The sequence below is a fragment of the Euprymna scolopes genome, chromosome 4, assembly GCF_053919585.1.
Source record: "Euprymna scolopes isolate OS-2025 chromosome 4, ASM5391958v1, whole genome shotgun sequence".
Classification (NCBI taxonomy): Eukaryota; Metazoa; Mollusca; class Cephalopoda; order Sepiida; family Sepiolidae; genus Euprymna; species Euprymna scolopes.
In genome coordinates, this window is record NC_136485.1 from 84568530 (window position 1) to 84592342 (window position 23813).

The following is a 23813-nucleotide window of genomic DNA, read 5'->3' on the forward strand; positions in this document are numbered from 1 at the left end:
TCAACACTTATCCTCTAGTGGCCTCTGGGCCTTGATAAGTGGTAATGCCTATCTAAACAAAATATAAATATATATATAACAAATTTCCCGACTTTCCATTACTAACGATTACTATGTTGTCCAATTAACTACTGCCATTTTCAACCCTTATCCTCGGGTGGCCTCTGGGCCTTATTGTCCAATTGACTACTGTGCACATTTAACTCTTATCCTCGAGATGTATCTGGGCCTTGATAAGTGGAAATGCCTAAGTAACAAAAAAATAGATATATAACAAATTTCCCAAATTTGACTACTGTGCACTTTTCAACTCTTATCCTCGAGTGGCCTCTGGGCCTTGATAAGTGGTCATATATATTTTTTACAAAATAAAAAAAAAGGTTGGAGTCGCTGAATAACTCATCCTCCCGTTAAAGCGGTTCCATCCTCTTTCCCCAATTTGACTACTGTGCACTTTTCAACTCTCGTCCTCGAGTGGACTATGGGCCTTGATAAGTGGTAATACATATTTTATGAAAAATATATATATATATATATATATATATATATATATATAACAAAATAGGTTGGAGTTGCTGAATAACTCATCCTCCTGTTAAAGCGGTTCCATCCTCTTTCCCAAATTTGACTAATGTGCACTTTTCAACTCTTATCCTCGAGTAGCCTATGGGCCTTGATAAGTGGTAATATATTTTTGTTATAAATATATATATATATATATATATATATATATATATATATAAAAAATAGGTTGGAGTCGCTGAATAACTCATCCTCCCGTTAAAGCGGTTCCATCCTCTTTCCCGAATTTTACTACTATGCACTTTTCAACTCTCATCCTCGAGTGGCCTATTGTCCTTGATAAGTGGTAATATATATTTTTTAATAAAAGTATATATATATATATATATATAAAAAAATAGGTTGGAGTTGCTGAATAACTCATCCTCCCGTTAAAGCGGTTCCATCCTCTTTACCGTATTTTTTATACAGTGCACTATTCAACTCTCATCCTCGAGTGGCCTATTGTCCTTGATAAGTGGTAATATATATTTTTTAATAAATATAGATATAAATATATATATAAAAAAACAGGTTGGAGTCGCTGAATAACTCATCCTCCCGTGAAAGCGGTTCCATCCTCTTTCCCGAATTTGACTACTGTGCACTTTTCAACTCTAATCCTCGAGTGTCCTATGGGCCTTGATAAGTAGTAATATATATTTTTTACAAAAATATATACATACATATATATAACAAAATAGGTTGGAGTCACTGAATAATTCATCCTCCTCTTAAAGCGGTTCCATCATCTTTGCCGAATTTGACTACTGTGCACTTTTAAACTCTCATCCTCGTGTGGCCTATGGGCCTTGATAAGTGGTAATATATATTTAAAAATAAATATAGATATAAATATATATATACCAAAATAGGTTGGAGTCGCTGAATAACTCATCCTCCCGTTAAAGCGGTTCCATCCTCTTTCCCAGATTTGACTGATGTGCACTTTTCAACTCTAATCCTCGAGTGTCCTATGGGCCTTGATAAGTAGTAATATATATTTTTTACAAAAATATATACATACATATATGTAACAAAATAGGTTGGAGTCACTGAATAATTCATCCTCCTCTTAAAGCGGTTCCGTCATCTTTGCCGAATTTGACTACTGTGCACTTTTAAACTTTCATCCTCGAGTGGCCTATAGGCCTTGATAAGTGGTAATAGTTTGTACAATAGTTTGTACAATATATATATCTATATATATATATTACAAAATAGGTAAGAGAGAGAGAAGAGGGTGAGAGAGAGAGAAGAGAAAGAGGTAGAGAGAGAAGAGGGTGAGAGAGAGCAGAGAAGAGGGTGAGAGAGAGCAGAGAAAGAGGGTGAGAGAGAAAGAGGGTGAGAGAAGTGAAAGAGGTAGAGAGAGAAGAGGGTAAGAGAGAAAGAGGGTGAGAGAGAGAAGAGGGTGAGAGAGAGAGAGGTAGTGAGAGAGAGAGATAAGAGAAAGAGGTAGAGAGAGAGAGAAGAGGGTAAGACAGAGAGAGAGAGGGGTAGTGAGAGAGAGAGATAAGAGAAAGAGGTAGAGAGAGAGAGAGAAGAGGGTGAGGGAGAAAGAAGAGGGTGAGAGAGAGCAGAGGGAGAGAGAGAGAAGAGAAATAGGTAGAGAGAGAGAGATGAAGGTGAGAGAGAGCAGGGAAAGAGGGTGATAGAGAAGAGAAAGAGGTAGAGAGAGAGAGAGAAGGGTGAGAGAGAGCAGAAAAAGAGGGTGAGAGAGAGAGAAAGAGGGTCAGAGAGAGAGAGAAGAGAAAAAGGTGTACACAGAGAGTGAGAGAGAGAAGAGGGTAAGAGAGAGAGAGAGAAGAGGTTGAGAGAGAGAGAGAGATAAGAGAAAGAGGTAGAGAGAGAGAAGCGGGTGAGAGAGAGAAGAGGGTGCGAGAGAGAAGAGAAAGAGGTAGAGAGAGAGAAGCGGGTGAGAGAGAGAGAAGAGGGTGCGAGAGAGAAGAGAAAAAGGTAGAGAGAGAGAAGAGGGTGAGAGAGAGAGAAAGAGGATGAGAGAGAGAAGAGAAAGAGAGAGAGAGAAGAGGGTGATAGAGAAAGAGAGTGAGAGAGAGAAGAGAAAGAGAGAGAGAGAGAGAGAAAGAGGGTGAGAGAAGAGGGTAAATGTGCATCTTTTTTTATAGTAGGTAATGCTTGGGAGACTGTGCACATTGCCTCCTCCCCCCTCCCCCCTATAAACGCGGTTCCATTCATAAGAAAACAAACTCGTATAAAAGTAATTTTCGTGTATTTAAGCGGCCTTATACTGATAGCCACCCCTCCCCCTTCCAGTTTAACAGAGTTAGGAGGTAAAAACAAAATGGCTAAAGCCTTGTTTACATGGTAAACTATAGCAAAGAGCATAGTCATCTTTCTTCGCCGGTAAAAAACTTCAAGCAAAAATAAAAACATTTTCCCTACGTCAATTTTTATGTAATTTTGGGATTCTTCTTTTTGAAGTGCGATAAATCCGTTGGTAATAACGGTTCGACTCTTAAACTAATATTTAACTGTGTTATAGTATCAATGATACTCCTCGCAGGCAGCTTTAATGTACGTCAGAGGCTCAGCGTAGCCGACATTTTACTGAGCTGACGTCACGTCACGTGACAGCTAATGAATAATGTTAAAATGATAGGTTTTTTGGGGGGCCCCCCTGGGAGAAAAATGATCAGTTAACCCCCTTCTAGTTGTCCGTTTGACGTGAAATTTCGATATTTGTCATCCGGGTGATCAAGGTGCAATATGCTACCTAATTTGTCAACTTTGGTTGTGTCTGTCAAAAGTTTTAGCGTTACAAACAAACATACATACATACATACATACACACCGATTTTTGCCTTTTATATATATAGACTAGCAGGGCTACCCGGCGTTGCTCGGGACCGTATAAACAATGAAAAAAACAAAAGCAGATATTGAATATATGTTTTATTCTTAGGGGAGAGGAATCTTTCATCTCTATGTATTATTTGTTTTATCTACCCTAGGACTGGTATTGTTCATGTTTTATCCCTAGCGTAGGTAATTTACAGCATGTATATGAAATTGTTTTACCTTAGGGAGAAGAGAACAGGTAATATACAACATAATGTGTCTATATTACATCCCTGGCAACGCCTAGAAACCAGCTAGAACATGTATTTCAGTCAATCTTTATTACATCCTGGGCTATGCCGGGAAACCAGCTAATCTCTATTTAGTGACTTGACCACCAAAATACCTCCCTAAGTGTGTCCTTTCTTTTGAACTTATTAGATATAGGTATCTAGAAATGTGTGTGTAATTTTGTTGAATGCATTGTTCACTATGATTTTCTTATTGTTCTACACAATATCAACTGTAGCGAAATAAAACAGTAAACTTAGTGTAGTGTTAGAATAAAGAGCAAAGGAAAAAATTAGAATCATATTCTGTAATTGCAAATCTAAATTTGCTAGCGTGTACCAGTATTTGCCAGGTTGTGGAAATTTGGAATTTATAACATATGTAGTGGCCTTTTCCTAGATACCTATTTTTATAATTGTTTCAGTACATTGCTACAAAATGTGACATTTGTTGGCGTTTGTAAAAAAAATCATGAATGTGCTTATATTCCAAAAAAGAAAATATCAGTGCACAGTATTGAAAGTGTTTGAGATTCAAAAGTCTGTAACATTTCTACTAACTTCATAAGATGTCATGTGAGAAACTTAATTGAATATCAAGACATGATCTGAAGCGTTTTTATTTTGGTGTAACGTATGTGTTTACAGTGAACCTTAACTTTTAATAAACAGATTGGTATGCAATGACATAGGCTAGGAATCTTAGACAAAATATATATAAATTGGAAAAATGTGTGAACAAATGAAAAAAAAATGATCCGCTCTACTTGATGACATCAAGCACAGTAATATTTTAGTGAAGAAAATATGAAATTGATGTTCAGTGATTAGTTTGGATGAATGAGAAAATGTAATTGTTTGATGCGTAAAAATAACTCATTTGCTGTATTTAATATTAAGCAGCAAAATATAGTGATTTGAATATTTAGGAAAACATCAACCCAGATTATGTAAAAAAAAAGAGATGAAATTAGAAAATATATATTTTATGCTTATGAGTTTTGCCAATTAAAATTTTGTGGCAGAAATTGGGTGATTACCATGCAATTTTATTTTGGTAAAATTCTTAAATTATTTCAATGTTTATTATAATTTCTTATTAGTGACTTGTTATCATCAAAATCCGCCCCAAAGAGTGTCCTTTCTTTTATTAGGTATCAGAATAGGTATCCAGATTTCTACTTCTATACAAATGTGATATTGTAGTACAGTAAATGTCAAATTGTTTTTCAAGTATTAGTTTGTAACGTTTGTACTGACTTCATCAGATGTCATGTAAGGAACTGAATTCTATTTAAGACTTTATCTGAAGTGTTTTTATTTTGGTAGATCATGTGTGAGTACACTGTAGTAATTGCGCTGATAGCATGTTAACTACAAATGACAAAAGATAAATCAATTTCTGATTCAGCTACACAATATAAACTAAAGGAAATCAAATTTGCAAAATAAAAGAAAAATGTAGTTATGGGTTAGTTTGGAGTTAGAATAAAAAGCCAACAAAACAGTTAGTTTATATTGTGTAGACTGTTTAATTAACTTTGTTCATTTCTGATAGTATTGAGAGTGGTCAATGAAAACCTTAATTTCTGACAAAATACTGTAATTTTCTTGGATACCCATTCGTAAAAAGTACCTTTTTTGTGAAAAAAAAAAAAACACTCCCCAGATCACCTTCACCACCTAAAACACAAAAACAAAAATATCTTTATTCTTCAAATATTGTGGTTGACTGGAGGGCGGGCTGAGCACTCCCAAAAAGGTAGGAGCCAGGGAACTTCTCCTCCCAGAAAGGGGGCCCGGGAAGGCTTCCCTGTCCCCATATTTTTTTTTTTTTTTGTGTGTAAGGTTGATCTCTTTCCGAATGGAGTAAGCGGAACCGACAGGGGGGGGGGGTCAATCAACCATACAAAAGGATATCTATCTCTTAGTTGAAAGAGGGAAGGTCTCCCTGTCCTCCCATACCCCTTCTGAGAGAAGTTTCCCCAGCTCTCAGCTTTGGGGGGGGGTAGGAGGGCTTAGCCCGCCCTCAAGGCAAATAGTCTGACTGTCTGCCTTATATAAAAAGGCGATTTTAGCTGGTCAGGTGGTATGACCTGCATTGACTATTTTTCCTCCACCTGTTGACCTTCCTTAATATTTATTTTTATTAATAAACACATTTTATTTTAATATTAATATTTATTTGTAATAATAAACACATTATATTATTTTAAATATTAATATTTATTTTTAATAATAAACACATATTATTTTAAATATTAATATTTATTTATAATAATAAACACATTTTATTCTACTTTAAATATTAATATTTATTTTTAATAATAAAAACAATTTTATTTGAATATTAATATGTATTTTTAATAATAAACACATTTTTATTTTAATATTAATATTTATTTTTAATAATGAACACATTTTATTATTTTAAATATTATTATTTATTTTTAATAATAAACACATTTTATGTTATTTTTAATATTAATACTTATTGTTAATAATAAACACCTTTTATTATTGTAAATGTTAATATTAATTTTTAATAATAAACACATGTTATTTTATTTTAAATATTAATATTTACTTTTAATAATAAACACATGTTATTATTTTAAATATTAATATTTATTGTTAATAATAAGCACATTTTATAATTTTAAATAGTAATATTTATATTCATTAATAAACACATTTTATTTTATATTAAATATTAATATTTATTGTTATTAATGAACACATATTTTAAATATTAATAATTATTTGTAATACTAACTCATTTTATTATTGTAAATGTTAATATTTATTTTTAATAATTATTGTTATTTAATAATAATATCTTCTTTTTTTTTACTGTTTATGTCTAACTTTTATCGACTTTTTCTTTTTTAATAGCATATTCTTTAAATGAATAGAAAAATTATTTCCCAACTTTTAGACCCCGGTTATTTGGATGATAGTCGATAAAAGTGATTAAAAGAGAGATTCATGAACATTAACGTTGTCATATAAAAAGAAAATGCTAATAAGAAGTGTTTTTAATCAATGTAACATATTTATTCAACTCTGTCATATATTTGTTTGATGACAACTTTTTCGAATCTGTGTACAGTAAAAACGATATACTTACATAGGATTTTGAAAGCATTTAAACTGTCGAAGAGTTTTATTATAAATAAAAGAGTTTAGCTTGTTGAAATTAATGGACTTTTTTGTTGTATTTATTAACTGTTTTATTCTTTTTATCAAACAAAAATAGAATTTTTATAATGACATATTATGGACTGTTTTTCGAACATCGAAATTTTAAAATTAGTTTTATTTAAAAAAAAAAAAAAGACTCGCCATTAGTGGACGGTCAAAAGACAAATATATAACAAATAAATGTTATCAAAGGCAAGATAAGCTACTTTTCTATCCAACTGGATATATTTTTTGTGTTTTTATTCAATGTAACATATTTATTCAGCTCGAAAAACATACAGTGTTTAGCGATGTATTCGAAAAATGTACATGGGGGGGGTTCGTGAATTTAAAAAAAAAACGATAGTCTAAAATATTATTTTCGATTTATTGGAAAGAACATAAAATTTCACATTGACCCTGAAAATATCGTAAAAATAGAATCAATAGAAAAATTTTGATAGATTTTAAAATGTAAAAAATTGTAAAATATTGAGTTCTGAAAATTCATTACTTTTTTAAAAAAAAAATATTTGGGTTTGTATTATTGTACACGTAGATTCAAAAAAGTTGTCAAAAGACAAATATATAACAAATAAATGTTATCAAAGGCAAGATAAGCTACTTTTCTATCCAACTGGATATAATTTTTGTGTTTTTATTCAATGTAACATATTTATTCAGCTCGAAAAACATACAGTGTTTAGCGATGTATTCGAAAAATGTACATGGGGGGGGGGGTTCGTGAATTAAAAAAAAAACGGTAGTCTTAAATATTATTTTCGATTTATTGGAAAGGACATAAAATTTCACATTGACCCTGAAAATATCGTAAAAATTGAATTAATAGAAAAATTTTGATAGATTTTAAAATTTTAAAAATTGTAAAATATTGAGTTCGGAAAATTCATTACTGTTTAAAAAAAAAAATATTTGGGTTTGTATTATTGTACACGTAGATTCAAAAAAGTTGTCAAAAGACAAATATATAACAAATAAATGTTATCAAAGGCATCTGGATATATTTTTTGTGTTTTTATTCAATGTAACATGTTTATTCAGCTCGAAAAACATACAGTGTTTACCGATGTATTCGAAAAATGCCACCCGTTGTTTACAAAGGAAGTGACGGTTTCTTTTTAAAAACAATGTTTACAAAATGTCTAAGCCCGTTTATCTCGACAACTTCCAGTTTTGCCGCCGGCCGGCTGCGAATAGCATAAATAAATAACTGTTGCCAGAATTTAACGAATTTTTATTTTTTAATAGCATTTTCTTAAAACGAATAGAAAAATAATTTCCCATGAAAAAAAAAAAAGAAAATGCTATTTAATATAATAAAAATTACTGAGATAAAAATATAAAAAATACGTACGTAACATCAGAAACACACCGACTTGTTTTAAAGAGAAAGTGTGTGTGAGAGAGAGAGAGAGAGAGAGAGAGAGAGAGAGAGGGAAGAGAAAGCGGTGTATAGTGAATTTTGTTCCTTTTCGAAGCAGCACAAAAATTAAGTGTTTCCATAGTAACCAAACCGGTGCATAGTGAAGTTGGGAATTAGATTCGCCACTAGTGGACGTTGACGTCACGTCACGTGACATGACTAAGCGTTTTTAAACGAATAGAAAAATAGAAAGAGGGTGATAGAGAAAGTGACCGTATAAACAATGAAAAAACAAAAGCAGATATTGAATATATGTTTTATTCTTAGGGGAGAGGAATCTTTCATCTCTATGTGATTATTTGTTTTATCTACCCTAGGACTGGTATTGTTCATGTTTTATCCCTAGCGTAGGTAATTTACAGCATGTATATGAAATTGTTTTACCTTAGGGAGAAGAGAACAGGTAATATACAACATAATGTGTCTATATTACATCCCTGGCAACGCCTAGAAACCAGCTAGAACATGTATTTCAGTCAATCTTTATTACATCCTGGGCTATGCCGGGAAACCAGCTAATCTCTATTTAGTGACTTGACCACCAAAATACCTCCCTAAGTGTGTCCTTTCTTTTGAACTTATTAGATATAGGTATCTAGAAATGTGTGTGTAATTTTGTTGAATGCATTGTTCACTATGATTTTCTTATTGTTCTACACAATATCAACTGTAGCGAAATAAAACAGTAAACTTAGTGTAGTGTTAGAATAAAGAGCAAAGGAAAAAATTAGAATCATATTCTGTAATTGCAAATCTTAATTTGCTAGCGTGTACCAGTATTTGCCAGGTTGTGGAAATTTGGAATTTATAACATATGTAGTAGCCTTTTCCTAGATACCTATTTTTATAATTGTTTCAGTACATTGCTACAAAATGTGACATTTGTTGGCGCTTGTAAAAAAAATCATGAATGTGCTTATATTCCAAAAAAGAAAATATCAGTGCACAGTATTGAAAGTGTTTGAGATTCAAAAGTCTGTAACATTTCTACTAACTTCATAAGATGTCATGTGAGAAACTTAATTGAATATCAAGACATTATCTGAAGCGTTTTTATTTTGGTGTAACGTATGTGTTTACAGTGAACCTTAACTTTTAATAAACAGATAGGTATGCAATGACATAGGCTAGGAATCTTAGACAAAATATATATAAATTGGAAAAATGTGTGAACAAATGAAAAAAAAATGATCCGCTCTACTTGATGACATCAAGCACAGTAATATTTTAGTGAAGAAAATATGAAATTGATGTTCAGTGATTAGTTTGGATGAATGAGAAAATGTAATTGTTTGATGCATAAAAAATAACTCATTTGCTGTATTTGATATTAAGCAGCAAAAAAATAGTGATTTGAATATTTAGGAAAACATCAAATCAGATTATGTAAAAAAAAAAGATGAAATTAGAAAATATATATTTTCTGTTTATGAGTTTTGCCAATTAAAATTTTGTGGCAGAAATTGGGTGATTACCATGCAATTTTATTTTGGTAAAATTCTTAAATTATTTCAATGTTTATTATAATTTCTTATTAGTGACTTGTTATCATCAAAATCCGCCCCAAAGAGTGTCCTTTCTTTTATTAGGTATCAGAATAGGTATCCAGATTTCTACTTCTATACAAATATGATATTGTAGTACAGTAAATGTCAAATTGTTTTTCAAGTATTAGTTTGTAACGTTTGTACTGACTTCATCAGATGTCATGTAAGAAACTGAATTCTATGTAAGAAGACTTTATCTGAAGTGTTTTTATTTTGGTATATCATGTGTGATTACACTGTAGTAATTGCGCTGAAAGCATGTTAACTACAAATGACAAAAGTTAAATCAATTTCTGATTCAGCTACACAATATAAACTAAAGGAAATCAAATTTGCAAAATAAAAGCAATATGTAGTTATGGGTTAGTTTGGAGTTAGAATAAAAAGCCAACAAAACAGTTAGTTTGTATTGTGTAGATTGGTCATTTCTGATAGCATTGAGAGTCGTCAATGAAAATCTTAATTTCTGACAAAATACTGAATGTATCTTGGATACCCATTCGTAAAAAGTACCTTTTTTGGAAAAAAAAAAAAAACAAAAAAAAACACTCCCCGGATCACCTTCACCACCTTAAAAAAAATAACTTTATTCTTCAAAAAATGTGCACATTGTTAGTGTAAAAAACAGATTCGCACCACTTGATGAAATCAAGCATAGTAATATTTTATTAAAGAAAATATGAAATTGATTTTCAATAATTAGTTTTAATGAATATCAGAAAATGTAATTGTTTGATGCATAAGAAAGAACTCATCTGCTGAATTTGATATTAAGCAGCAAAATATTTCAAAACATAAAAATGTGAAACATAACATGAATACTCTCCATTGTCACTTGAAAACATTGACCTTGGTAGGAAGTTTATTAGATACTGAAATTGTGGTCTTGGTATGGTGTGCTTAATATTATTGTATGCAAAATTTAAAAACACAAAAAAGGGTACAATCAATATTGAAAAAGTAACATCTGTCACAGAAAATAGTAATTTATAAATGTCAAAAGAAATATTATTCTGTACTTAAAATGTTAAACTTACTGTTAACAATAATTTAAAATGGTGATCAGGATGAGTCCAACAACTTAGTCCTTGAGCTTTCTTATTGGTCATAGTAAAAAGAAATTGTAGTCTTTCAAGTTTGTTGGTCGCATTGGGATTCTTGGAATGTATCAACAGATTCCTGCATATGAATCTTTGTTAATTCCACACAATACAAAATATATATACAAAACAAAGTAAAGCAAAGTATAGGGTTAGTTGTGTCCTCTAATTATCAACCAAGTATATGTATTGATAAAAAGGTAAAAGCAATGGAAATGTTTATTACAATGTATCAATATTAAATTTTTATCATGAACAACAAATCGAAATAATGATAGATATTTTGTGCTTATACGAAACTGGAATCAAGGATTGTCACCTGTGATTTTATATATGTCAATAGTGCATGCCACTACAAATGATATTAGCCAAATTAAGTTTTGTTTATTTCACCCATTATAAAATATATACACAAAATGCAGTAAACAAAGTTTAGGTTTAGTTAATGATAAGTTTAGGTTCGAGAAATAAGCAAAGAAAAGAAAAAAAGATACATTTGTTTATAGTGTGTAAATTGTAAGTTTGTAAATATTTAAAACTATCCACACTGGTATGTGGAAATTCTAGATACCTATTGTTATAAAGTTCCAATTCATGTTTGATATATCACTCTACATGTTCCCTGTTGCACCCCAAAGATGTAAATGATTATCGAGAAAGTGAAATGAAACAGTATGTGAAATAAAATAGAAACAAATGCTGATGTTTACTATATAAAACACTGTGTTCAATGGAATTGAGCCTTATACAATATTGGTGGAATAAAAAAATCCATTTTTTTAATTCAATTTAAGAAATGAGCAAAAATGTGATATTTAAAATATTTGGCATGAAGAAAAAGAAATATAAGATAAAAGGTGATAAAGCAGTAAGAATCATATGCTGAATTCAATTAAAAACAAATATGATTGTCAAAGAAATATCATGAAAATTTTGTAAGTGAAAAAAATTATTTTTTGATATATTTGGTTTCGAAGTATTAAGAAACATGTACAACTTCATTTTAAAGACAAAACGAAAACTGTACTAATGATACTGACAATGGTGAAAGGAAATTGGAAAAAAATGTATCAGAGGTAAAATGTTGGTCACATATACGTTTGTGTGGTATGCATGAAACACGTGTAGAAAATTATATTTTCTGATGCTGAAAGTAAGAAGAGAAACATTGTTAAAAAATGATCTAAAAGGCAATAGTAAAATCCTCATTTTTAGTGTGGGATATGTTGTTTCAATTGAGAAAGGAAACTTTAATTTATACAATTCGATGTTATAGATCACAAGTTTTATTACAATAAACATTGTGTTCTTTAATTATCAACCAAGTATATTTATTGATAAAAAGAGAATGTAATGGACATGTTTATTATAATTTATCAATATTAAATTGTTATCATGAGAAACCAATGGAAAGCGTGAATGTTATTTGGTGTTTTTAAAAAACAGCTACCAATGATTGTAACCAGTGATATTTGTGTATGCTAACAGTGCAAATGTGGTGGTGAAATGAATTTTTGTTTATTCTTCACAATATAAAATATATACACAAAACTAAAACATAATTTACGGTTAGTTAATGATAAGTTTAGGTTAGAGAATTAAGCAAAATTATAGATACCTATTGTTATAAAGCACCAATTCATGTTTGGTATATCAATCTACATGTTACTTGTAGCACCCTAGAGGGGTAAATGAGAGTCAACAAAATGAAATAAAACATAGTATTTGAAATAAAATGAAAAAGTGCTTGAAAAGTGAAATATGCTGATGTTTACTATCTAAAACATTGCGTTCAATGCAATTGAAACTTATACTATATTGGTGGACTAAGAATTAAAGAAATAAAATTGATATATAAAATATTTGGCATGAAGAAAAACAAATATAAGACAAAAGGGGAAAAAGCAGTAACAATCATGTGCTGAAGTTCATTGAAAATAAATCGTTTGTCAAAGAAATATAATGAAAATTCTCAGAGTGAAAAAAAAATGGGATTTTTACAAATCTGGTTTCCAAGTAATAGGAAACATGTACAGCTTCATTTTAACGACAAAATGTAAACTGTAGTAATGGTAATGAGAATGTTGAAGGAAATTGGCAAAAAATTGTTAGTCAAATGTTGATCAAATATTATAAGTTTGTGTGATATGCATGAAACGTTTAGAATATGATCTGCTCTCATGCTGAAAGCAAGTAGAGAAACATTGTGAAAAAATGATGTAAAGCTAAGCTAAGCAAACGACCAGTGAATGGAAATGTTTATTATAATGTATCAAGATGAACATATTATCATGAAAAAGCAAATCGAAATAGTGATAGTTATTTGGTGCTTATACGAAACAGGTATCAAGTATTGTCACCAGTGATTTTATTGATGTTAACAGTGCATGTCACTAAAAATAATGATGGTAGCGAAATTCAGTTTTGTTAATTCTACCCAATATAAAATATATACGCAAAACAAAGTAAACAAAGTTACGGGTTAGTTAATGATAAGTTTAGGTTCGAGAAATAAGCAAAGGAAAAGAAAAAAAAGGTACATGTGTTTATATTGTGTAAAATGTTAGTCTGTAAATATTTCAAACTATCAACACTGGTATGTGTAAATCCTAGATACCTATTGTCATAAAGTACCACTTCTTGTTTGATATATCACTCTACATGTTCCCTGCAGCATCCCAGAGAGTTAAATGAGTGTCCACAAAATGAAATAAAACATAGTACTGGAAATAAAATAAAATAAGAATATGTCTGAAAAGAAATAAATGCTGTTTACTATATAAAAAGTTGTTTTCAAGTGTCAAATGGAATTGAATCTTATACAATGTTGGTGGATTATGAAATTGCATGAATGAAATAACATTGGAGAAATAAGAAAAAAGTTTATATATACAATATTTACAAATGTAAGATAAAAGGTGAAGAAGGGCCAAATCCGAGATCTATAAATCGTAAATTTTCAAAGTGAAAACAGATATTTTTTTTTTTTAGATCTGCTTTCCAAGTAATAGTAACCATGTACAGCTTCATTTTAAATGAAAACTGTACTAATGATAATGTTCATGGTGAAAGGAAATTGGAAAAAAATTAAAAATGTCAGAGGTAAAATGTTTGTGTGGTATGCATGAAACACGTGTAGAAAATGATCTCATGCTGAAAGTAAGAGAAACATAGCTAAAAAATTATGTAAACGCAATAGTAAAATCCTCATTTTTAGGAACATAGTGTGGGGTATGTTGTTTGTTTCAATTGAGAAAGGAAAGTTTAATTTTTAGAATTGGATGTTATAGATCACAAGTTTTATTACAATAAACATTGTGTTCTCTAATTATCAACCAAGTATATTTATTGATAAAAAAAGAAAAGTAATGGACATGTTTATTATAATTTATCAATATTAAATTGTTATCATGAAAAACCAATGAAAAGCGTGTTGGTTATTTCGTGTTCATAAGAAACAACATCATGGGTTGTCACCAGTGATTTTATGTATGCTAACATTTCGCTGCAAATGTAGCTAAATGTCTTTTTGGTTATTCTACACAAAATAAAATATATACACAAAACAAAGTAAAAGAAATGTCAGGGTTAGTTAATGATAAGCTTATTACCAAGAAATAAGCACAGAATAAGGAAAAGAAAGATACATTTGTTGATATTGTGTCGATTGGTGAATTTGTTGGTTCATTTTGTTTTATGACATATCAACACTATATCAGGTTATTTCATGCCCAATCTAGTGACATTTTTTTTTTCCTAGAATATATTTGTTTATTTAATGTTGGTTTCTATTTAACTCATAATTGGGACCCTAACAGGTACTACTACTCCAGATCAGAGTGGACCTGGTAGCAATAGCAATTAAATGGTGGCTTCACACTTCACAAAGCCCCATGTTTGGATACAGTTTATGGTCATATCCAGGACCTGGTGAATTTGTAAATAATTGAAACGATCAACACTGGCGAGTTAGAATTCTACATACCTATTGTTATAAAGTACCAATTTATGTTTTACATATCACTCCACAACGTTGCTGCAGAATCCAGACAGTTGTAAGAGTCTCAAGAAACTGAAAAGCTATTTAGTACTCTTAAATAAAATAACATGCATAAAGAAATCCTAATATAAGACAATAGATGAAAAAGCAATAAAAATTTTGTGTGGAATCAAGTGAAAACAGTTTCTTTGTCAAAGAAGTTGCATGAAGATTCTCAGAGACTTTTCCTTCCTCGTTCCCTTCCCTTTTGGTGGAAGGAAACTTTCACAGTGGCTCAGAAGGTGGGCTGAGCACACTTCCTACAAAGGTGGGATGGGTAAATTTCTTTTTCATTTGGTTGCCTGGAGGACAGGCTTAGCCCCCCCCCCCAAAAAAAAGGTTGGAGCCAGGGAACTTCTCCTCCCAGAAGGGGGAGGGGGGCCCGGGAAGGCTTCTCTTCCCATATTTTTTGTTTTGTGTAAGGTTGATCTCTTTCCAAAGGGAGTAAGAGGATATCCCTCTCTTAGGAGGAGAGCGAAGGCTCCCTGGGCCTCCCATCCTCCTTCTGAGAGAAGTTCCCCGGCTTCCACATTCATTGCTCAGCCCGCCGTCCAGGCAATCAGAGTCTGATTGTCTGCCGTATATAAAAAGGCGATTTTAGCTTGTCAGGCGGTATGCTCTGCCTAGACCATTTTTCTTCCACCTGTTGACCTTCCCTCCCTGTCATACAATACGCTTAAACAGGATATTTTAATTTATGCAGATTCCATATAGACTTTTAGTTTCCCAGGGTGTATACCCTCCGTTGACCATTTATGTTTAAGAGTTTTCCTTGCCCCTTCTCTGCCCCAGAATGGGAAGGGAGCTCTTTCCCACTGTATGGGGGGGGGCGGCTTTCTTTTATGGTTATGTGGGGAGCCTTACCTTAACCCCCCTTAAGGTGGTAGGTCTTTTTTGTAAAATTGTTAGTCAAATGTTGATCAAATATTATAAGTTTTTGTGATATGCCTGTAACATGTGCAGAATATGATCTGCTCTCATGCTAAAAGCAAGTAGAGAAACATTGTGAAAAAATGATGTAAACCTAAGCTAAGCAAACGACCAGTCAATGGAAATGTTTATTATAATGTATCAACAATAACACATTATCATAGTTATTTGGTGCTTATACGAAACAGGTATCAGGGATTGTCACCATTGATTTTATTTATGTTAACAGTGCATGTCACTACAAATAATGATGGTAGCGAAATTAAGTTTTGTTTATTCTACCTAATATAAAGTATATACACAAAACAAAGTAAACATCTGCTGAATTTGATAATAAGCAGCAGAATATTTCAAAACATAAAAATGTGAAACATAACATGAATACTCTTCATTGTCACTTGAAAACATTGGTCTTGGTAGGCAGTTTATAGTTTATAGCTGAAATAGTGGTCTTGGTATGGTGTGCTTAATATTATTGTATGCAAAATTTAAAAACACAAAAGAGGGTACAATCAATATTGAAAAAGTAACATCTGTCACAGAAAATAGTAATTTATAAATATCAAAAGGAATATTATTCTGTACTTAAAATGTTAAACTTACTGTTAACAATAATTTAAAATGGTGATCAGGATGAGTCCAACAACTTAGTCCTTGAGCTTTCTTATTGGTCATAGTAAAAAGAAATTGTAGTCTTTCAAGTTTGTTGGTCGCATTGGGATTCTTGGAATGTATCAACAGATTCCTGCATATGAATCTTTGTTAATTTCACACAATACAAAATATATATACAAAACAAAGTAAAGCATAGCATAGGGTTAGTTGTGTCCTCTAATTATCAACCAACTATTGCTAAGAAGAGAAAAGCACTGGAAATGTTTCTTATAATGTATCAATATTGAATTGTTCTCATGAAACACAAATCGAAATAGTGATAGTTATTTGGCGCTTATAAGAAACAGGTATCAGGGATTTTGGTGTATCAGATGTTTTTACAGTGAACTTAACTTTCAAGAAACAAATTGGTATGCAATGACATAGGCTAAGAATCTTAGACAAAATATATTCAAATGAAAAAAAATGTTGAACACTTATAACCTTGTATGGACTATCAAAAACATTTGTAAAAAATGTGTAAAGAAATGTAAAAAAAAATGATCCGCTCTACTTGATGACATCAAGCACAGTAATATTTTAGTGAAGAAAATATGAAATTGATGTTCAGTGATTAGTTTGGATGAATGAGAAAATGTAATTGTTTGATGCATAAAAATAACTCATTTGCTGTATTTAATATTAAGCAGCAAAATATAGTGATTTGAATATTTAGGAAAACATCAAACCAGATTATGTAAAAAAAAAAAGATGAAATTAGAAAATATATATTTTATGCTTATGAGTTTTGCCAATTGAAACTTTGTGGCAGAAATTGGGTGATTACCAAGTAAATTATTTCAATGTTTATTATAATTTCTAATTAGTGACTTGTTATCATCAAAATCCGCCCCAAAGAGTGTCCTTTCTTTTATTAGGTATCAGAATAGGTATCCAGATTTCTACTTCTATACAAATGTGATATTGTAGTACAGTAAATGTCAAATTGTTTTTCAAGTATTAGTTTGTAACGTTTGTACTGACTTCATCAGATGTCATGTAAGGAACTGAATTCTATTTAAGACTTTATCTGAAGTGTTTTTATTTTGGTAGATCATGTGTGATTACGCTGTAGTAATTGCGCTGATAGCATGTTAACTACAGATGACAAAAGATAAATCAATTTCTGATTCAGCTACACAATATAAACTAAAGGAAATCAAATTTGCAAAATAAATGAAAAATGTAGTTATGGGTTAGTTTGGAGTTAGAATAAAAAGCCAACAAAACAGTTAGTTTATATTGTGTAGACTGTTTAATTAACTTTGTTCATTTCTGATAGTATTGAGAGTGGTCAATGAAAACCTTAATTTCTGACAAAATACTGTAATTTTCTTGGATACCCATTCGTAAAAAGTACCTTTTTTGTGAAAAAAAAAACACTCCCCAGATCACCTTCACCACCTAAAACACAAAAACAAAAATATCTTTATTCTTCAAATATTGTGGTTGACTGGAGGACGGGCTGAGCACTCCCAAAAAGGTAGGAGCCAGGGAACTTCTCCTCCCAGAAAGGGGGCCCGGGAAGGCTTCCCTGTCCCCATATTTTTTTTTTTTTGTATGTAATAATAAACACATTTTATTCTACTTTAAATATTAATATTTATTTTTAATAATAAAAACAATTTTATTTGAATATTAATATGTATTTTTAATAATAAACTCATTTTTATTTTAATAATTATTTTTAATATTAACTCATTTTATTATTGTAAATGTTAATATTTATTTTTAATAATTATTGTTATTTAATAATAATATCTTCTATTTTTTTACTGTTTATGTATAACTTTTATCGACTTTTTCTTTTTTAATAGCATATTCTTTAAATGAATAGAAAAATAATTTCCCAAATTTTAGACCCCGGTTATTTGGATGATAGTCGATAAAAGTGATTAAAAGAGAGATTCATGAACATTAACGTTGTCATATAAAAAGAAAATGCTAATAAGAAGTGTTTTTAATCAATGTAACATATTTATTCAACTCTGTCATATATTTGTTTGATGACAACTTTTTCGAATCTGTGTACAGTATAAACGATATACTTACATAGGATTTTGAAAGCATTTAAACTGTCGAAGAGTTTTATTATAAATAAAAGAGTTTAGTTTGTTGAACTTAATGGACTTTTTTGTTGTATGTATTAACTGTTTATTATTTTTATCAAACAAAAAATAGAATTTTTAATATATAACAAATAAATGTTATCAAAGGCAAGATAAGCTACTTTTCTATCCAACTGGATATATTTTTTGTGTTTTTATTCAATGTAACATATTTATTCAGCTCGAAAAACATACAGTGTTTAGCGATGTATTCGAAAAATGTACATGGGGGGGGGGGGGGGGTTCGTGAATTAAAAAAAAAACGGTAGTCTAAAATATTATTTTCGATTTATTGGAAAGAACATAAAATTTCACATTGACCCTGAAAATATCGTAAAAATTGAATCAATAGAAAAATTTTAATAGATTTTAAAATTTAAAAAATTGTATAATATTGAGTTCGGAAAATTCATTACTGTTTTAAAAAAAAGAATATTTGGGTTTGTATTATTGTACACATAGATTCAAAAAAGTTGTCAAAAGACAAAGATATAACAAATATTTTTAATAATTATTGTTATTTAATAATAATATCTTCTATTTTTTTACTGTTTATGTATAACTTTTATCGACTTTTTCTTTTTTAATAGCATATTCTTTAAATGAATAGAAAAATTATTTCCCAAATTTTAGACCCCGGTTATTTGGATGATAGTCGATAAAAGTGATTAAAAGAGAGATTCATGAACATTAACGTTGTCATATAAAAAGAAAATGCTAATAAGAAGTGTTTTTAATCAATGTAACATATTTATTCAACTCTGTCATATATTTGTTTGATGACAACTTTTTCGAATCTGTGTACAGTATAAACGATATACTTACATAGGATTTTGAAAGCATTTAAACTGTCGAAGAGTTTTATTATAAATAAAAGAGTTTAGTTTGTTGAACTTAATGGACTTTTTTGTTGTATTTATTAACTGTTTATTATTTTTATCAAACAAAAAATAGAATTTTTAATATATAACAAATAAATGTTATCAAAGGCAAGATAAGCTACTTTTCTATCCAACTGGATATATTTTTTGTGTTTTTATTCAATGTAACATATTTATTCAGCTCGAAAAACATACAGTGTTTAGCGATGTATTCGAAAAATGTACATGGGGGGGGGTTCGTGAATTAAAAAAAAAAAACGGTAGTCTAAAATATTATTTTCGATTTATTGGAAAGAACATAAAATTTCACATTGACCCTGAAAATATCGTAAAAATTGAATCAATAGAAAAATTTTAATAGATTTTAAAATTTAAAAAATTGTAAAATATTGAGTTCGGAAAATTCATTACTGTTTTAAAAAAAAGAATATTTGGGTTTGTATTATAGTAAACATAGATTCAAAAAAGTTGTCAAAAGACAAATATATAACAAATATTTTTAATAATTATTGTTATTTAATAATAATATCTTCTATTTTTTTACTGTTTATGTCTAACTTTTATCGACTTTTTCTTTTTTAATAGCATATTCTTTAAATGAATAGAAAAATAATTTCCCAAATTTTAGACCCCGGTTATTTGGATGATAGTCGATAAAAGTGATTAAAAGAGAGATTCATGAACATTAACGTTGTCATATAAAAAGAAAATGCTAATAAGAAGTGTTTTTAATCAATGTAACATATTTATTCAACTCTGTCATATATTTGTTTGATGACAACTTTTTCGAATCTGTGTACAGTATAAACGATATACTTACATAGGATTTTGAAAGCATTTAAACTGTCGAAGAGTTTTTTTTATAAATAAAAGAGTTTAGTTTGTTGAACTTAATGGACTTTTTTGTTGTATTTATTAACTGTTTATTATTTTTATCAAACAAAAAATAGAATTTTTATATTTACATGGACTGTTTTTCTAACATCGAAATTTTAAAATTAGTTTTATTTAAAAAAAAAAAAAAGACTCGCCATTAGTGGACGGTCAAAAGACAAATATATAACAAATAAATGTTATCAAAGGCAAGATAAGCTACTTTTCTATCCAACTGGATATATTTTTTGTGTTTTTATTCAATGTAACATATTTATTCAGCTCGAAAAACATACAGTGTTTAGCGATGTATTCGAAAAATGTACATGGGGGGGGGGGGGGTTCGTGAATTAAAAAAAAAAAACGGTAGTCTAAAATATTATTTTCGATTTATTGGAAAGAACATAAAATTTCACATTGACCCTGAAAATATCGTAAAAATTGAATCAATAGAAAAATTTTAATAGATTTTAAAATTTAAAAAATTGTAAAATATTGAGTTCGGAAAATTCATTACTGTTTTAAAAAAAAGAATATTTGGGTTTGTATTATAGTAAACATAGATTCAAAAAAGTTGTCAAAAGACAAATATATAACAAATAAATGTTATCAAAGGCAAGATAAGCTACTTTTCTATCCAACTGGATATATTTTTTGATGTTTATTCAGCTCGAAAAACATACAGTGTTTACCGATGTATTCGAAAAATGCCAGCCGTTGTTATTTCAGCTTGAGCCGTGTTGCCAAGGTACATTCATGTGCCTATCAGGGTTGCCAGCTTGGCTTTTTTTTTCAATTCTGATAATTTTATATAAATATTTATTAAATATAGATTATTAAAGAAAAAGTTACAATAAAGTATTTGTTGTATATGTTGTAAGATACGATGTTGTAAGATACGAAACGACGGCTTAAATTAAATACATGTCATATCTCGGTGCTGGTCGGCCATTTTGGCACTCTCGTCTAGGTCGACCGAAAATGCTATTAAATATACTAAAAATTACTGAGATAAAAGTATAATAAATACGTACGTGACAAACTGTGTGTGAGAGAGAGAGAGAGAGAGAGAGAAAGAGAGAGAGAGGGAGGGAGGGAAGAGAAAGCGGTGTATATTGAATTTTGTTCCTTTTCGAAGCAGCACAAAACCGGTGCATATTGAAGTTAGCAATTAGATTCGCCACTAGTGGACGTTGACGTCACGTCACGTGACATGACTAAGCGTTTTTAAACGAATAGAAAAATAGAAAGAGGGTGATAGAGAAAGTGAGAGAGAGAGAGAGAGTGAGAGAGAGAGACGGTGTTGGTTTTACTCCTCCCCCCCTTCCAGCTTAAGAGGTATGAGGTCACGTGGTAATATACAAAATGGCTAAGTATTTTACATTACATAAATATTACGATATTTTTTATTATCGTCTAATATTTTGAAAGGTGAATTTTTTTATTCTCGTACATTTTTTCCTGACATTTTTCGTTAAAACTCTTGTATAAATAATATTTTTAACCAGGTAATCACGATGGAATCATTGGCATAAAGTTTTAAAAACGATATAACTGAGACGAAGAGAAAAATGCAAAACTATCGGAGAAAGAACTTTTTATTAACAATTGTTCGCCATTAGTGGACGTTGACGTCACGTCACGTGACATGACTAAGCTTTTTTTTTTTACGTATTAATTACATTGGATCATTCAAGAATTACGTAATAAAAAGCATTACAATGACAGTTTTTTTTGGGACCCCCTTGGAGATAACTGATACGTTTACCCCTTTCTCCTCGTCAGTTTGACGTGAAATTTCGATATTTGTCATCCGGGACACGGGGCTTCGATATGATACCAAATTTATCAAGTCTGGTTGTGTCTTTCAAAAGTTTTAGCGTTACATACAAACATACAAACTCACAGACATTTGGGATTTATATATATAGACTAGCAGGGCTACCCGGCGTTGCTCGGGACCGTATAAACAATGAAAAAACAAAAGCAGATATTGAATATATGTTTTATTCTTAGGGGAGAGGAATCTTTCATCTCTATGTATTATTTGTTTTATCTACCCTAGGACTGGTATTGTTCATGTTTTATCCCTAGTGTAGGTAATTTACAGCATGTACATGAAATTGTTTTACCTTAGGGAGAAGAGAACAGGTAATATACAACATAATGTGTCTATATTACATCCCTGGCAACGCCTAGAAACCAGCTAGAACATGTATTTCAGTCAATCTTTATTACATCTTGGGCTATGCCGGGAAACCAGCTAATCTCTATTTAGTGACTTGACCACCAAAATACCTCCCTAAGTGTGTCCTTTCTTTTGAACTTATTAGATATAGGTATCTAGAAATGTGTGTGAAATTTTGTTGAATGCATTGTTCACTATGATTTTCTTATTGTTCTACACAATATCAACTGTAGCGAAATAAAACAGTAAACTTAGTGTAGTGTTAGAATAAAGAGCAAAGGAAAAAATTAGAATCATATTCTGTAATTACAAATCTAAATTTGCTAGCGTGTACCAGTATTTGCCAGGTTGTGGAAATTTGGAATTTATAACATATGTAGTGGCCTTTTCCTAGATACCTATTTTTATAATTGTTTCAGTACATTGCTACAAAATGTGACATTTGTTGGCGTTTGTAAAAAAAATCATGAATGTGCTTATATTCCAAAAAAGAAAATATCAGTGCACAGTATTGAAAGTGTTTGAGATTCAAAAGTCTGTAACATTTCTACTAACTTCATAAGATGTCATGTGAGAAACTTAATTGAATATCAAGACATTATCTGAAGCGTTTTTATTTTGGTGTAACGTATGTGTTTACAGTGAACCTTAACTTTTAATAAACAGATTGGTATGCAATGACATAGGCTAGTAATCTTAGACAAAATATATATAAATTGGAAAAATGTGTGAACAAATGAAAAAAAAATGATCCGCTCTACTTGATGACATCAAGCACAGTAATATTTTAGTGAAGAAAATATGAAATTGATGTTCAGTGATTAGTTTGGATGAATGAGAAAATGTAATTGTTTGATGCATAAAAAATAACTCATTTGCTGTATTTGATATTAAGCAGCAAAAAAATAGTGATTTGAATATTTAGGAAAACATCAAATCAGATTATGTAAAAAAAAAAGATGAAATTAGAAAATATATATTTTCTGTTTATGAGTTTTGCCAATTAAAATTTTGTGGCAGAAATTGGGTGATTACCATGCAATTTTATTTTGGTAAAATTCTTAAATTATTTCAATGTTTATTATAATTTCTTATTAGTGACTTGTTATCATCAAAATCCGCCCCAAAGAGTGTCCTTTCTTTTATTAGGTATCAGAATAGGTATCCAGATAGCTACTTCTATACAAATATGATATTGTAGTACAGTAAATGTCAA

General features: G+C 30.3%; 1 protein-coding gene across 2 annotated transcripts in view; it reads right to left on the bottom strand.

The window, feature by feature from the left end:
• The window catches only part of LOC145268573 (metabotropic glutamate receptor 3-like), a 1374385-nt gene that overhangs the window by 689525 nt on the left and 661047 nt on the right, over positions 1–23813 (bottom strand). Inside the window, exon 1 of one of the 2 annotated variants that reach the window (XM_080124035.1) lies at positions 21444–23428. The exons of the other annotated variant lie outside the window; for it this stretch is intronic. Coding sequence (XP_079980161.1) covers positions 21444–21566 — 123 coding nt within the window. The 5' untranslated portion in view covers positions 21567–23428. Of the gene's footprint in view, positions 1–21443; positions 23429–23813 lie in introns of those variants that run through there. 2 annotated transcript variants of the gene reach the window in all.